Genomic DNA, 16,868 nt, shown 5'->3' on the forward strand with positions numbered 1-16,868 from the left:
TAATTTACCTGTAACAGATAAGTATATTAATCGTTTTAACGATCATTATTCGTTTATCTTTCGAAAGAATATTGAACTTGAAATGATTAATTATTTTAAAAGAATTATCTAGTTTCACTGTCACTATTTAGAATAATTATGTCACGAACCCTCGGGAGGTTTTTGAAGTTAAAACTGCAGGTATAACTTATGAAGTTCTGACTTAAAAACCACGGGAATTAAGGTAAGCATATTCTTTCGGGAAAACAAAGGAGTTTATATATAAGTAACTAAACATGATTGTCAGCATCATAGAGATTTCGAGATTAGGTTATTCTAGATCTGTATTATCAGGCGTATATTGTCTTAAAATCCCTTATGATATGAAACCTACTATTAATAAGCCTAATCAAATTCTTTACTTATTCTGTTATTTATCCCTTCCCTATCTATCTATTAATTTCTCTTGAGGAATAGGGCCCGGGTTGAGCACTGCCTTCGCACGCAGGTCGCTTGGGTGGGCCCATTATATACTATACGGGCTGGAATGGTGTGCATGTCCTCTGAAGGCTCCTTCTATCTCCCCTATAACCTATAGAATTCCTTCATCTTTCCAAGTAGTCATCACCGCGGTCCCTCAACCCTGATCCCACGATCTGCTTTGAGCCTAGAGGGCAGATCACGGTACATAGCACTACCATCTGCAACTAATGACCACCTACCAAGAGGTCCAATTTCGGTGGTGGCCCAACCGACTCTACATCGGAGTAAGCCCGAAATATGGGAAAGAAACGATAACGATGATGATAATGATGAAGGAAGGGAAGTGTATATGATGGCGAAATGAGTCCAAGGTCCAATGCCGAATGTTATCCATAAATTCTGCTTCCGAGGGAAAACTTCGGGAAAAACCTCAACCAGATTAACTTTCCCCAAGTCGGCCTGGGTGGCGCAGTCGGTAGAGTGCTAGCCTCCTATGTCCGAGGTTGCGGTTCGATCCCGATCGAGATCGATGGCATTTAAGTGTGCATAAATGTGACAGGCTCTTGTCAGTAGATTTACTGGCATTTAAAAAAATTCTGCTGTACAAAATTCCGATACACTGGCGATGCTGATATAATCTCGAGTTACGAGCGTCGTTAAATAAAGCATAATTAAATTTTTTTAACTTGCCCCAACCAGGATTTGAACCCTGGCCCGCTCATTTCACTGCCAGGCATGCTAACCATTACTCCACAGCTGCGGAGTAGACAATTTATCAACAGTAATCTTACTAGAGGTTCTGATTTATCTACAGAAAATCAAAACTCGAGTGGGATTTGACTGTTACACGATTAGAAGAAAGTATATAAAGATTAGAAGAAATAAAGTACTTTAATGCAATAGGTACAATACTAATTGATTTACTGAAATTCTATTTCACTAATGTTACTCTCACGAAAACATTTGGACGGAGCCACCATTTTCAGTTGACTGTCTATGCTGTAAACAAATGACGATAGCAAAGCATGTTTTATAGTACCGTAAAGAATTTTCAGTTTGAAATGTTGGCAAACAAAGAAACAAGTGGTAGGGAGGTAATGAAAACAGAAGAAAATATATAAAGATTAGAAGAAATAAAGTACTCTAATACAATGAAATAGATATTAATTGAGTTACTAAAATTCTATTTCTCTAATGTTACCTTCACCAAAATGTTTGATCGGAGCCGCCATTTTCAGTCAATTATCTGTACGGGAAACAAATTACGATCGCAAAGAATGTTTCATAGTCCCGTAAAGAATTTGCAATTTGAAATGTTGGCAAACAAAGAAACAAATGCTAGGGTAGTTATAACAACAAACAAATGCTAAGGAAGCGATAAAATTATGCGATAAGCAGCCATGATTGGTTGAAAGACGTCCTTTCGTACAGTTTTATTGGCCAAAAGTAGTATACACGTAGTAAAAGTGTAATAGTCCATTTAAAATTATGACTTATCCCATCGTCGTAAAGCTTATTTGCTGTTCATTTATTTAAAATTCCAGCACTTTACTGTATTTTACACTAATCTTGATGTAATTATAAGTCTGTTGTTTGAACATTTAATTGAATATCACTTATAACATACCGTATTATGTACGTGTATTTTGTAGAAAGTTTACAATTTAACTTGTTGTTCGATTCTGTTTCCAGCATTCATTAAACTTATTCACGTTGTTCTATTCTGAAGTAATTGCGTAACTTAATGTTGGAACTAAAATCGTGTAGGTTATACAGTGTGCAGAGAAATTCGACCGACAAACTTCGTGAGACAATGGATAAGGTGAAAACCAATAATTTCTAATAGCAAACCGACGTCGGATGATGTTACTATTTTTCGGTAGAAGACATAGAAATTTACGATATATTGTCCATTATAAAGGCAATGCACTGTAGGCCTACATTGTTTCTTTCTTGGTACTTACAAAGACATTTTGTGAGGTTACAAGCACAGCGTTGTATACACAGGCATCGATGCCTACTGAGGGCCGCTGGCAGAGAAAGAATTCTGTTGTTGCATATTGGATTAGGATTAGGCAAATGCCGAGGATGTTTGAACAAACCCGCTAGTTAATGCAGTGCGTGCATTGAAGCTCGTGGATTTCAATTTGAAAATATTTATACATTTTGCTTATATTTATTTTGTTTTTCAATTATGTAAAGTTTTTTCTCATTTCTTCTTCAAGGTTTTATTTTAAGATTTGTAAGCAACTGTACTTTTTGTCAAAAAAAAAGTCCTCAGATCTCAAACAGCAAGGTGCAGTCATTTCAGGTAACTATGTACCGGTCAGTGTAACTTTGTACCAGTTCCTAATTTGATTAGGATATTTAATTCCACATTTCCTGAGTGTGATATCTTCAGAATGAGGCCATCCCCATAACCTACTATCTTTATGCTTTGCTTTCTGTCTATTATGTCTCGTCCCTGAAGAATATTTAAGGCCTCATATGGTTAAATATTGCATTCTGCTTAAAGTAGCTGGTTTATGAACGATTTTCAACTTTATATTTTAAGTGGTATATAATTATATCCTACCGTTACAGTTATTGTAAATGCTAATGCTTATCCTCTCTTTTTTAAAATACAATGATGACTTGTGATATATAGGGTTATTCAAAAGTAAGTCCCCATTTTGAAACAGCTGTATCTTCTGTACATATCAGCAGTTTGATTGCATATAAGTACCATTACAGTTTAGATGGTTTTGGGTTTTTTAATCGGTACGTGTTTCGTTGCTATGGTAACTGTTCACGCATGTATACACAATAATTGTTGTTCAGAATACAGACGGCAGTAGGAGAGTCATTTTAATAATTTTTACAATGGTTTTATCTTTGTATGATATCAAGATTACTGTCTGGTGTGGCTTTACGTCACATTTCATAATAGGACCGTATTTCTATGAAGAAATTGAAAATGGACAAACAGAAACAGTGATGGTAACCGGGCATCGATATTTTCAAATGTTGCAAGACTTTGCAATACCAGCGTTGCAGAATCATGAAATCGAAAACATTGTTATCATGCAAGACGGCGCTCCACCTCACATACACAATAATGTAAAAAGAGTTACGCAACACATTTGGTGATCGTGTAATTAGTAGGCCTTTTTCCGAACAGTTGGCCTTTTAGGTCACCAGACATAAATCCAGCCGACTACTGGTAATGGGTTTATGTAAAATAAAAAGTATTTCTTAGTAGACCTACTACACGTGAGGAACTGAAACAGTCAGTATTGGATGTCACTGAAAACATCCCTAGAAATGTGATTACTAACGCCGTTTATAGCATAGAGGAAAGTCTGTTTCTTATTGAACAAATAGGTGTTTTTATTTTTGTAGAATCCAAATATTTGATGAACTTATTAAGCCATATCAAAATGAGAACTTACTTTTGAATAACATTATACATAATCCTATGTCTTATAAGTTATAAAATTAATCTGATGGATGTTTATTATGTCTCAAACCATTAAATAACTAGCTTAAAAAATTATTTCCTTTTAAACATCAATTTCAATAGACATTATTTTAGGTAAATATAAAAATATGATAGAAGTGGAACAAAATTACTCCAAGTGAGTGTATGTTTGAAAAGTCACTATGCATTTTGACGATTTCGATGCCCTGTAGCGACGAAAGATGACAGTTCTGGACATGGAAGAGTTTGTCGTGATCCAATTTGTTACCTGTTGAAGTGTGAACGTTGAATTTTTTTACACCCTTTACAGTAAACCCAGTTATTTATTATATAGTTAATAAAAAGAGATGAAAATTCATATACAATTTTAAAATTATACGACTTTGTTAGTTGAATTAATATATCGTATATGGTAACACAAACCTGGTAATTGAAATCTGAGGCTAAGTTTCCTATTGGTAACTCCACAAGCGACAGCATACGAGCAGCCCGAGTTCGAAGTTGGAACTTGCGGTGTTCATCTGAAATGTTGGGTATTCGTGTCATACAGATGAGTAATGTCAAAAGTTGTAATAAAATTATTTACTATTAGTAATTAAGTAACATAAAACAAAACACAAAAAAGACTGACTGATAGATTAAAGTCTAAGGATGAAATGTCAACAGAACACTAGAACACAGCTAATCTGAAACCACTTGCCTCTCTCCCGTAGGGCAACAAGTTTCGCTCCCTGTTGATTACATATGTACAAAGTTATGAAGAGTTTTATATTTTTTAAATAAACTAGTGTCGTACCTTTCTCAAAATTGTCTAAGAAGTGCTTAATTTTTTCTTTCTTTCAGTCGATAAATCCGATATTCCTTAATTTTATCAGGGAACGGTACCAAAATTGGGAGTGTTTTTATTTTGCAAAAGAAAGCCATTAGAATTTTATGTAAATCAACTCTCTTGAGCATTGTCGACCACTTGTCATACAATTACAGATGCTAATAGTTATAAACTTGTGCGTTCATTACACTCATAATAATATCGACAGTTGCCAATATCAATTATCATGCAATTAGAAATAGAGAACAAATCTGTATTCCATATTGTAGATTACATAATAATAATAAAAAACTTTTTTGTTACGGAGATGAAATAAAAAAATTAACTTCCCAGCCAGTATTACAATTTACCAATCTAAAGTTTTAAAACAAGATTTTATAATTGGTTATCTAAAAATCCTTTTACTCTGTCAGTGAGTTTTTAAACACAAATTTGAATTAAATTGTTTTTAATAAATAAATTTAGTTATATTTTGTTAGTTTAATATATCGTATGTACGAAATTTTTTTAATTAATAATTTTAGTTATTATATTTTTTAATTGTCATAGTAACTGAGTATTTAACATGTAGGGGAGACTGTTGTATCTTGTAACACTTATATATATATTTTAATTTTGGGAAATGAAATTTTTTAAATTAAAAAATGCTTGAAATAATTATTGAAGATTTCATTACAACTTCCTGTATGTATTTTCCTGTTTTACAGATGTATTAAGGATGGAAAAAATAAAATGAAGGGATATGTAATGTATTGAAAGGTACAACAGGATCATGTACCTTGGAACATACCCTCTTGTAAGTTGGAACACATGCAATGTAGATGGGAATATAGCTGTAAAAGCTGACAGTTATATTTAAAATGTATTTCAATCATAAACCAGAGCAGGCTTCTCTGATTTAGATTTTATTTCCTGGAGAAGCAATAACTGCTTCAACAGCTTTCTTCAAGACATCCGAATCAATTGGGGACCTCTTTAATTCCAGAGTTACTTCGTGACATGACCTTAAAATAAAAGAAAAACAAAAACCGATAGTATCGTGTAATTTGGAACATGTTCCATGGTTCAAGATGTTTTGTGTTCAAAGGTACAAGAGGGTGCACGTTTAAACAAATATAGCTCAGAAAACTAGAGAGTCAAATAAATCATGGAAATTAAAATATGTTATTACTCCCTAGATGATAGGTAACACACCGTACTTCAAAGATATTAACAAATGCAATCTAGTTTTGTGTTAGGAAACATACATCAATGAACGAAATGTTTACTTTTGGTACTAAAAAAACTTATTTTGTCCACGGAACTCACATTTTACAATAAATCAAACTGAAACTACGACCAGAGCTACTTACCGGTTTTATCTACAATCTACTTCATTTTGAGTCCTCTAGGTAGCAGCAAAAATTAAAAAAAAAAATGTTCAAAGGTACACTATGCTAAAGGTACAACAGTCTCCCCTATCATGTAGAGCCCGGAATTTTAGGTTCTAAAAGTTAATAATGACACTGAGTGTAGATGAGTAGATGTGGTGCCCGTGAGGAGGGTTTTAAGCCTAGTTCACAAGAGTCCGATATGTAATAATAGACAACACAGTCACAAAGACTGGGTAATGGATCTTGTAAACCGTGTGCTAATTTGTAAGTGGTAGTTAAGAGGATTACATATCTTTAACGGTACCAAAAGGAAAATACTGAATGACAGGAATGACGTGTCAAAGAATTGGGGGCATGGTTTCTATTTTATAATCTATACCAAGGAACAATATTAACTTTTAGCAACTAAAATTCCGGGCTCTACATATGAGATAAAGCCTATTAATTGTATGTTTCATGGCATAATAAATTCAATTAATTGAAATTCAATATCCATCGTAGTCAGTTATTTTCACTGTACTCAGTGAAAGTTCCTTTCATATTACTATTGAAACAGCTGTTAAATACTGGACGAATTAAGGTTATATTGTGTCTCTGTGTCTTACATCTAATTTATTTAATGCTTTGGTAGAAGCGAAAGCTCTGAACCTTCCCACGAGAAATGGAAACATTGCAATGAATTTTAATTTGCGGTGGAAGCGAGAGAAAAGCGTTTGAAGGCTACACAAGAATAAATAACCAGGAATTGATTTAGAAAGGCTGGGGAATACCAGCACTAACATTAAGCTAAAACAGTCGATGCTGCTTGCTGTACTACACCGCCATCTATAGCGTTTAGCGTCAAAAATAAATCATAAAAATGCGCTACTTTGTGCTCAAAGCTAGAAAATTAATCCCACTCATAGCTTTCATATTGAAGTTACTTGTATTCCTACTTGACACAAAGCACTAAAAAATTCGTGCCTTTAACAAGAGGACTGCTTTTAACTTTATATTAACCTTTCTGGGAGAAAAGTCGGTTTATTACTGACGATTTGATAAGAGAATTTTCCGTGGGCGTCTATCCCGTTTACATGACTTTTTACACACGAGAAGGCAACCTCTAGCAGGGTGTAACAACTGGATACACTGTAAATCCTTTCTGGCCGCGTTAATTATTGCGATTAAAATAACTATGCAGACGCTGGAAAACACTGACATTTCCATTTTAGTGCAAACAAACCACAGGCACCGACTTCGGACCACTAATACAATAGGCTATATTGCTTATACCTCAAAATCCCATCACTAAAGCGAGACAGAAATTAATTATATTTTACACATCAGTGAATTCGTATTTGCGTAAGCTTTGAAGGCTATATTAATTGGACCGTGGTATATTATAACCCTCGTGTTTATTATCAAAAGTCATGCTTTCTGCGGATGGCCTAACCTTGCAGACTGTTCACAATTCATTCATACGAGAAACATACTTGCTCGATGTACTCCTAATTATTGGACAAAAGTTTAGAGCAAAGGAGAACTTTCAGATAAATTTTCTATTCGTATTGATTTTATCTTTGATTTTCAAGATGTTAAATTTTACTTATTTCTCAAACAATACCAATAACCAAAAATATATTTAAAAATAGGCATAAGGACTTTACCAATAGACGATAGTATATGAAGAGTCCACTGCAAGAATGATGGATGTCACTTTCTTGTCGAAAATGAACCAGGACTGTCAATGCATAGCTTAATACATATAGAATGTATATAGAGAGTTATATGGCATTAACACTGATAGTCATTGTCCAGTAATGATCGGAAAATCACAGTTAAGCTTTGAGCGCTAAGCATTTCAAACTTTCATTTGCTTCTCCTGAAAAATGTATTCCAAATGACATCCATCAATCTTGCAGTGGACTCTTCATATTATACACACTATTTAAAGAGTGTAATTGTTATTTTATTTGAAGCGTTGTATCAGTGAAGAAGTGTGTTGTCAATGAAGTGTGTTGTGTCAGTGAAGTTTCATAGTTTGTAGTGGCAGTGCAAAGTATTTGATCAGTGAAATGTTTTTGAAGTGTTGGCGAAATCAGGATAGAATCAGGGAAATGTGTCGTAGTTCCAGTGCAGTGAGTGAGTTGACAGCGAAATAAGTGTAGTGCTGAAAGGTACTTGTGTAGGTATGAACATATCATACTCGTGGGTTTTAGTTTGAACTTAGGATTAAGATACAAATTAGATTTACTTTAAATGTTATTTTAAGTGATCGTGCTTCATTTAATTTAGGATGCTCCCTGTTGTTGTTATTATTTATTTTTATTAATTGTGTTTATTATTAATTGTCATTATTGAGTGTAATTAGTTACCACTGCTACCGGGTATATACCCATTTGCAGTGTGAATACATACATACATACATACATACATAGATACATACATACATACATACATACATACATACATACATACATACATACATACATACATACATACATACATACATACATACATACATACATACATACATACAACATTCTGTATATAATTTACGTGATATAATGTCTTCCGATCCCCTTCTACTCGGTTCAAAAATTTTCCGTAATACATTTTTTTCGCCGAAATGAATAATGTTACGTGATATATTTTTCTTTCTGGTGTTGGCATCATTCATGGCGTCACTTCCGTAGAAGTTTCATGATCATAATCATTGCTGTTGCAATGTGGCAACTGGCTGCTGCTGCTGTTTGTGTGATATTCGTTCAGAATGAAGGCTGTATGAGTATAGAAGACGACCAGAGCTTCGGTCACCTTCAGAAAAAACGTTTTTTTTTTTATTGCTGTTTCACTATAAACATTTTTGATGTCTCTGAAGGAGGTATTGCAAAAAAACAGAAAATTTGTTATTTTCGCGTTGCTCTGTATCCCACATTCTGAAATGTGACGAACGAATATCACACAAACAAAAACAGCCAGTTGCCACACAACAGCAACGACTATTATCACAAAACTTCTACTGAAATGACGTCATAAATGATGCCAACACCAGAAACAGATTTGTACCACATAAAATTATTCATTTCGGGAAAAGAAATATATTCCGGAAACTTTTTGAACCGAGTTTGTACTGTATGTGTAGCCATAGTGATTCATTTAAACTGCTTTCTAGCACACTTCTACTATGTTGAAAGTAGACAAGCAAATAAATCATTTCGTCTTTAAGTAAAGAATCTTTAAAATTAGTAACTAACTAAATTATAGAACTTTGCTTAAGTGATTTTCAAGAGAGTATTAGTTATCCATCAATTAGCCATTTAACTCGGTATTTAAAGTAAACCAAAGTCGACGGTTATAGTCACACTATTTTCAAGAGAGAGAGAACCACCATCAATATCCGGTTGGATGTAAAATTTACACAAACTTATCCTTCGTTACCCTAATTCGACCTAAGAATAAATATTATTGTAAGTTTCTACCAGATTAGATTTAGATATTCAATAGGTTTATTCCAGCACGGTTCAGAATCGATTCTGAACTGTCTGCCCATGCGCAGTAGCTCAATGTGCGTTCTAACAAGACTAGAACTGATTCCGCACCGATACGGAACTCCCAGTTCCCTGTTCCTTCAGAATGAGTGAAATTGGTTCTCGATTAAGAGCAGGAACTGGGAATTATAAACTGTTGACGCATGCACAGATGGTTTAATCTGAAGTTGAGGTTAAAATGCTTCGAGACTATGCAGATTAAAATAAAACAATAGTCCATCATGAGTGATTTGGAAGGTGATAGCGATATATTTTACGAAGAATTAAGTTCGGAAGATGAATATAATTTTAATATGTGAAGAAACTTTCGAAGGCCGTGAAAGAAGAGTTCAAGAAACGTTCCAACAGCGTAAAATCCCGAACTATAAGACGCGTCGCTGTTATTTCCGGCGTGATTCCTCCTCTTTGCTTAAGCCTTAGGAAATGAAGGCTCAATAAAGTCTATGTAGGTAGTATCGTTCGCCATTTTTGTTCTTTCGTTCCCGAGTTACTAGACGAGGAATCTATTTGCCGCAGCGTTAAACATTATCATGTCGTAGCTCTTATGATAATAAATCAAAAGCACTGTAATGGAGCAAATAATATTGTGGCAAATAACGTCCTCGTGTGCTTTCTGCGAACACCAACGAAAGAGCTAAAATGGCGGGCGATTATATTAAGTATCTATCGAGCCTTAGGAAGTGCATAACGTCATCAGCAGCGACTTAAAACACGCACACGTTTAAATGTAGCTGACCTGCAACGTGATTGGCTGCCGGAAATAAGAGCGACGTAACTACACAACTGGTGCATGCGTCGAAAGAAGTTTGGTATTGTATGTATGTATGTATGTATGTATGTATGTATGTATGTATGTATGTATGTATGTATGTATGTATTTATTCACACTGCAGTGGGTATATACCCGGTGGCAGTGGTAACTAATTACACTCAATAATGACAATAATAAACTTATTAATTAAAAATACAATTAATAATAATACTAATAATTAATACTAACAATAATTAATAATAATAATAATATAATAATAATAATAACAACAACACAACAACAACAACAACAACAACAACAGGGAATATACTAAATTAAATGAAACGATCACTTAAAATAACATTTGAAATAAATCTAATTTGTATCTTAAAACTAAGATCGAACTAAAACCCACGAGTATGATATGTTCATATCTGCACAAGTACCTTTCAAATTACACTCATGTCGCTGTCAACTCACTCACTGCAATGGAACTACGACACATTTCACTGATTCTATCCTGATTTCACTAACACTTCAAAAACATTTCACTGTTCAAATATTATGCACTGCCACTATAAACTATAAAGCTTCACTGACAGGAACACGTTTCACTTACACAGCACACTTCACTGACACGACATACTTCTTCACTGATACAACACACTTCACTGACACAACATAATTCTTCACTGATACAACACTTCAATAACAACATATCATTTACACCCTTTAAACACTGTGTATAATTACCGTCTATTAGTAAGGTCCTTAAACCTATTTTTAAATACATTTTTGGTTGTTGGTAAAGCCTTTAGTAAGTCTGCAGGTAAAGCATTCCAGTCCCTGATAGTACGATTGAGAAAAGAAAACTTTCCAGTGTCCGTCCTCTGCCTTCTTTCCCTCAATTTATATGAGTGGTCGTTCCTTGAAGAGTAATTTTGCGGCTGCAACCTATTTTTTATTTCTCTCCAGGCAGGCTCACCTCTGTATGTTTTGAACAGTATATATAGTATATATAGTTCGGAACACGTTCTGATTTTGCTTGCTGGAACAAACCTTATAGTTCCCCTGAAAAAATCGACTGCCTCCTTCGAGCATACGTGAGTTAGGCTATAAGTTTCGCCACTAGATACCTGCACCGTCTGCCCGCAGTTCATCGCCTATATACATATATATACATATATCTAGTTCTATACTAATAGGGGAATAAATAACCTAATTATTTTTGTAAATAGTCCTCTACCATTTTTATGTATTTGTATGACGATAATGTAGGCTACTGTAATTCTTTTTCACATATGCTCTAGTGCCATTTTTTCCTAGCTGTGCTTGAAATACAAGAAACTGAAACTTTTCTTTTTATTTTCGGAAGCTGGTAGTTTATTCATGGCTTGTTAAGGGAGCGTTATCTTTCAGGGGATTAAGATAAGACCTTTAAGTCAGGGGATTCTTTAGCAAATCATTAGCGTTAGTGGACGTTCTTCAATACCTTAAAGAACAAGACATAAAAAATTCTTGCTAACCAGCAATATGTGTAATTTTATCTGCTAGCTATATTTGTCTCCCACGTCTCTTTCTGTCAATACGAATCAGTTCTAACATTTCATGGGAGGGGAATTCTCTGTCCTTCACTTCACCTGGCATCAACTGTTTTCTTTCAATCGCATCAACGACTTTGGCTGTCACTTCTGTTTCATTTCTGGGATCTAGGTTGCTAATTCTCAACAAATGACATTTTCTACAAGAACATCTAGAAAATCCATTCGAAAATTCTCTTGCCACCGGTGTGGTATTGGGATTTGCGAGCGAGTCTGGTGCTCAGAGGCTGAGTTGGGGCATGGGTTCGAATCTCTTTTAACCCGACTAATTGTTGATATTTCTCAACTGCATGGCGAATTTTTGGATATTCACCTGGCGAATACTAATATTAGATAACTGATACACTTTGATCTAAACTACATCTTTCTCCGCACGGAGTATGGGCACGTTCCGAGATCTGTGATGAAAAAATGACAATTTAAAATTCTTACTGTAACAACACAATGAACCATAACCAAATGCTAATGTTATTAGTAGTTAGGTTATGAAACAATGTAACTTGTGTGATTATCCCCAATGACGCCACCTCCCCTCGATACGAGCATGAGGAGGCCTAATTTACGTATAAATTTAGCCATACAACGCGAATTCTGTCAATAATATCTCGGCATCGAAAGCAGCTGCAGATCTGTGCGACCACTCATTTGATTTATAATCACGAGTTGCACATCAAAGTGGTAATAGACACGTATGATACACTTTAAGTGAACCATAATAAAATATTTGGTGTGAGCTGGTGCTAATTTCGAAATATCGCTGCATATGAAGAGAAAATACAGTCTGATCCGTTTGGGTATCGATAATATTAATTTATTATCATAAATATATTATGATAGTAGGAAAAATTTCTTGCTGGTTATATTATGATTAAAAGATGGGAGTTTCCATATATGACAATCAACAATGCATAATCTGAAAAGACAAATGAAAATCGTAGATGATTAAAATGGCTACTACAAATCAACAGCGGGCACAATGTGTTTTTTTGGTGTGCTAAATTTGAGAGTGTTAAAAGAGTTCAAAGGGAATTTCGACGTGAGTATGGTGTGCGTAATGTACCTAAATACGATTCCATAATATTGTGGTATCGAACATTTGTAGAAACAGGTTCTGTGTTTAAAAAAACATGCAGGAGGTCGCAGGCGAAACCAGTACGAGAAGCAGTTATCTCTTGGCTTGGTCCCCAAACTCCACAGATCTAACCCCTGCTGACTTCTTCGTGTAGAGTTTTGTTATAGACATTGTCTATTCACAGGAACCCAGGAACATTGATGATCTGAGAGTAAAAATTACTCAAGCTTTTGCATCACCGTTATGAGTTGTGCAGGGTGCGCAATGGGGGTTATGTTGAGCTCTGAGGAATCTCCCATCTTTCAGTGTTGTATGCACAAATTTTCAAGCTTTTCAAAGTGTTCGTTTTAAAATAATATATTACACTTATGATAAACAGTTCTACAATTTAATTTAAAAAAATATTTTTAAAGTAGTGATTTTATGAGAAAATCATGAAAATATTGAAAAAATGCTTAAGTTCAATGTTGAATAACCTTTTTCTAAAAAAAAGCTATAACATTGAGATCCCCCCCCCCTTCCTATGTTCGTTTTGGGAGCCATTGCCCCTTAGGACAGAGCCCATGCTGTGGATCTTCATCGGATGATAGCGAATGGAAATACTCCGCTCACACATTCTCTCTCATTCCTTGAAGGTTGTTTGAATTGCTTCTTATTGTCAAACCAAAATATATTTTTGTGCGAGATCGTGCGTATTTGCTTGGTTTCCGCACAAAATTAATCCGCGGAAAGTCTAAAATTCCACATTCAGTATTCCCAACGTAACACACATAACAATTTCCCTCTTCTTACCGCTTAAGTCACATATGATTTTACTGCTTTAGACTTAACATATTATTTTTAGAGACGTTCAATATAGTAATAATTATAAATTGGAAACTTACCACTGCAATTTCACCTAAATTGCACTGTTAATTATTGTTCTTAAATATTTGCAAAAATTAAGTAAACTCTACAACTCCACTAAAGTTACTGCATTCGTGATGCAAGTAACATTAAGGAAGCCGTGAAAAAATCAACAAGATTCCAGACTCATCATAGACTGGGGGAAAAAAAGACAGACGTATATCACGGCCTGCTGGAGTATAGTAAACACAGAAAACATTTTAAAGCAACAATGTTGAAGACAGATGTTTTTGTTTTGCAAATTTGCCGTCATTGAACAGAAACCAAGATGGAGATTTCATTGCAACTAATTAGAAATTCCTCTTTCAGGTATGTAATAAACGATCTTCGCACAAAATAATGTACGATACACGAGCGGTATGTTTTCTTTCAATTCTCGGAAATTAAAAAAGCTCAACTACGTTTCGCTTTTTCAAACTTTTTCTCGAACATGAAAACTTCAACATACCGCTCTTGCAACGCATATTACTATTAATGTCAGCTACGGCTGAATCAGTCTCACGTCCTCACTCGCTAAAAAGTTTTTCATCTTCAAGTTTTTTCTCCCTTTCATTATTGAGGTGTCATGAAAAAAATTCATAAAAATTTCAATAAGCTGTGTACAATATATGAGAAAATGAGACATTGAGATTATAATTTTAACATTGGTAAGATAGAGCATTCCCGATCCCCTTAACACCTTTCATTAAGAGAATAGCGTAGTAGTTGAACACCGCATTTCTACTCTCCATCACAGGCGTTGACTATATAGTCCGCAGCGTCTGATTTCTGTTGTATTTTCCGTTGCATATTATAGATTTACTCTAGGTTGATGTCTCCACATCAAAAACTTCTGTTAACTAAAGACTTGTACACGCGAACGGCAAACTGATCCGGTGAACCTATCCTGTGTTATAGTTGAAGAAAGAAGTTCGCGGTAAGGATTTACGATATCCGCCGTGCAGTCAATTAGAAGCAACACATGTCCACGTGTAGATAAGGAAGTAGAACGCGGGTCTAAAGAAACTCCAGGCTTTCGCGGTGAGCTTGGCAATGCTATTGATCAAATGGTTTGCGCCATTGTTGTGGAAATGTTTCCTGTATACAGAGACTAGAATCTTCGCTGTTGCAGGCCCAAACTTTGCCTCGTGAACAGATCTATGCACACTCATAAGTGAAAAATTATTACACATCATGTAAAGTAGCCACGTTCAATCAGTAGGCTAGCGGTGTCAAAGAGAACGGAAGCTTTGTAGTTTCAATAATTTTAATTATGTCGCGCTGTCCATTTTCGTCGTCAAGTCTTTTGAAGGCCGCTCCAATACTCCACGCGGAGTGTATAAACCAGAGTTGCAAATTTTAGCAGTGTGTCTTGTTCTAGTTCACAGTGAAAAATAATTATATTACAGTTCAGTGTATAATAAAAATGTGGAGGCCGTGGGAAGCGAGTGAAGTGTAGGAACCGATACCCATGAACGTCAATAACGACGATGGTAATAATAATAATAATAATAATAATAATAATAATAATAATAATAATAATAATAATAATATATCAGAGTTAAATAACAATTCAAATTCAAAAGCTAGACCAAAATTATGTAAGCAGTGTCAAACGTTTGTGTGCAATGCTCACACGTATGTTCTGAAAAACAATTTAGGTCAAGGAAAAATTTCGGAGACATCTAAAATTCTTAAATTAAATAGAAATACTGTACATAAGTAAAATTGTAAAAAAAGGGACCTAAGACACCTAAAAAGCGTGGACACAAAGTCACAAAATTTAATAAAGTAGATGGTTTTACGTGTGATTACATTCGCCGTGAAATATATAGTTCTTACAATAAGGGCCAATCCTTAACAATAAAAGAATTATTACAAAAAGTCAAACTTTCCGATTTTCCTTATGGAGAAACAACCTTAAGATAATTGGTTAAAAAACTTGGGTTTCGTTTTCGTATCCTGAAAAGGAAACAAGCTATTATGGAATCCGCAAGAATTGTGGCATGGCGTTATAATTATTTGCAACGCCTAAATAAACTGAGGTCTGAAGGATCCCAAATTGTATTTCTTGATGAAACATGGTACGATACGCACGATGTTGTTCGGAAAGGATGGGATGATGGCACATGCAATTGTATTTTGAAATCTCCATCTTCAAGAGGGAAGCGTATCATGGTGCTTCATGCTGGGGGAAGAGAGGGATGGGTTACCAATTGTCTTTATTTATCTGCAAGAAACATACAAGATTCTAAAGCGGATAGTCACGATGAAATGACAGGTGAAGTTTTCGAAAATTGGTTCAAAACTAGAATACTCCAAAATTTACCAAGAGACAAAAAATGTGTTATTGTTATGGATAATGCGAGTTATCACTCCAGGCAAGCTATCAAATTTCCCACTCTTAGATCATCTGTAAAAGACATCATAAATTTTATGCAATATCACAAAATTCCAGTGCCTCATCCCATTCCTATTAAAGCAGCCATGATGCAAATAATTAGGAAAGCCAATATTAATGAAACATACATAGTGGACGAATTAGCTACCTCTTATAGACATGAAGTTCTTCGTCTCCCCCCCTTATCATTGTGTTCTTAACCCGATAGAGCTAGTATGGGCTCGCCTTAAGTCCCATGTGAGGAAAAACAATACAACCCTAACCCTCAGTGCTATTATGTGTGAGCATTTAAGAGAAGGAGTTGAAAAAACAAATTCTAACCTCTGATCGTCCTGTGTTGACCACACAATCAAGGTCCTGGATACAAGACACAACAGGAGATGGGGAACGTCTCATTGTGGATTTAAGAGAAAGTGACACGGATGATGAATAGATATTAAAAAGTAAGTACGCCTATTTTAATTAATTATTTACATTTAAAATAAAATTACAAAATTTTTACTT

The 16,868-nt window shown here is 34.9% G+C and overlaps 1 protein-coding gene across 5 annotated transcripts in view; it reads right to left on the reverse strand.

The window, feature by feature from the left end:
• The window catches only part of Rab3 (RAS oncogene family member Rab3), a 436,095-nt gene that overhangs the window by 231,363 nt on the left and 187,864 nt on the right, over positions 1 to 16,868 (reverse strand). For 2 of the 5 annotated variants that reach the window (XM_069818898.1, XM_069818896.1), the window contains exon 2: positions 4,346 to 4,443. The exons of the other annotated variants lie outside the window; for them this stretch is intronic. In XM_069818898.1, coding sequence (XP_069674999.1) covers positions 4,346 to 4,402 — 57 coding nt within the window. In that variant the 5' untranslated portion in view covers positions 4,403 to 4,443. The remainder of the gene's footprint in view (positions 1 to 4,345; positions 4,444 to 16,868) is intronic. 5 annotated transcript variants of the gene reach the window in all.

The sequence above is a fragment of the Periplaneta americana genome, chromosome 2, assembly GCF_040183065.1.
Source record: "Periplaneta americana isolate PAMFEO1 chromosome 2, P.americana_PAMFEO1_priV1, whole genome shotgun sequence".
Lineage (NCBI taxonomy): Eukaryota > Metazoa > Arthropoda > Insecta > Blattodea > Blattidae > Periplaneta > Periplaneta americana.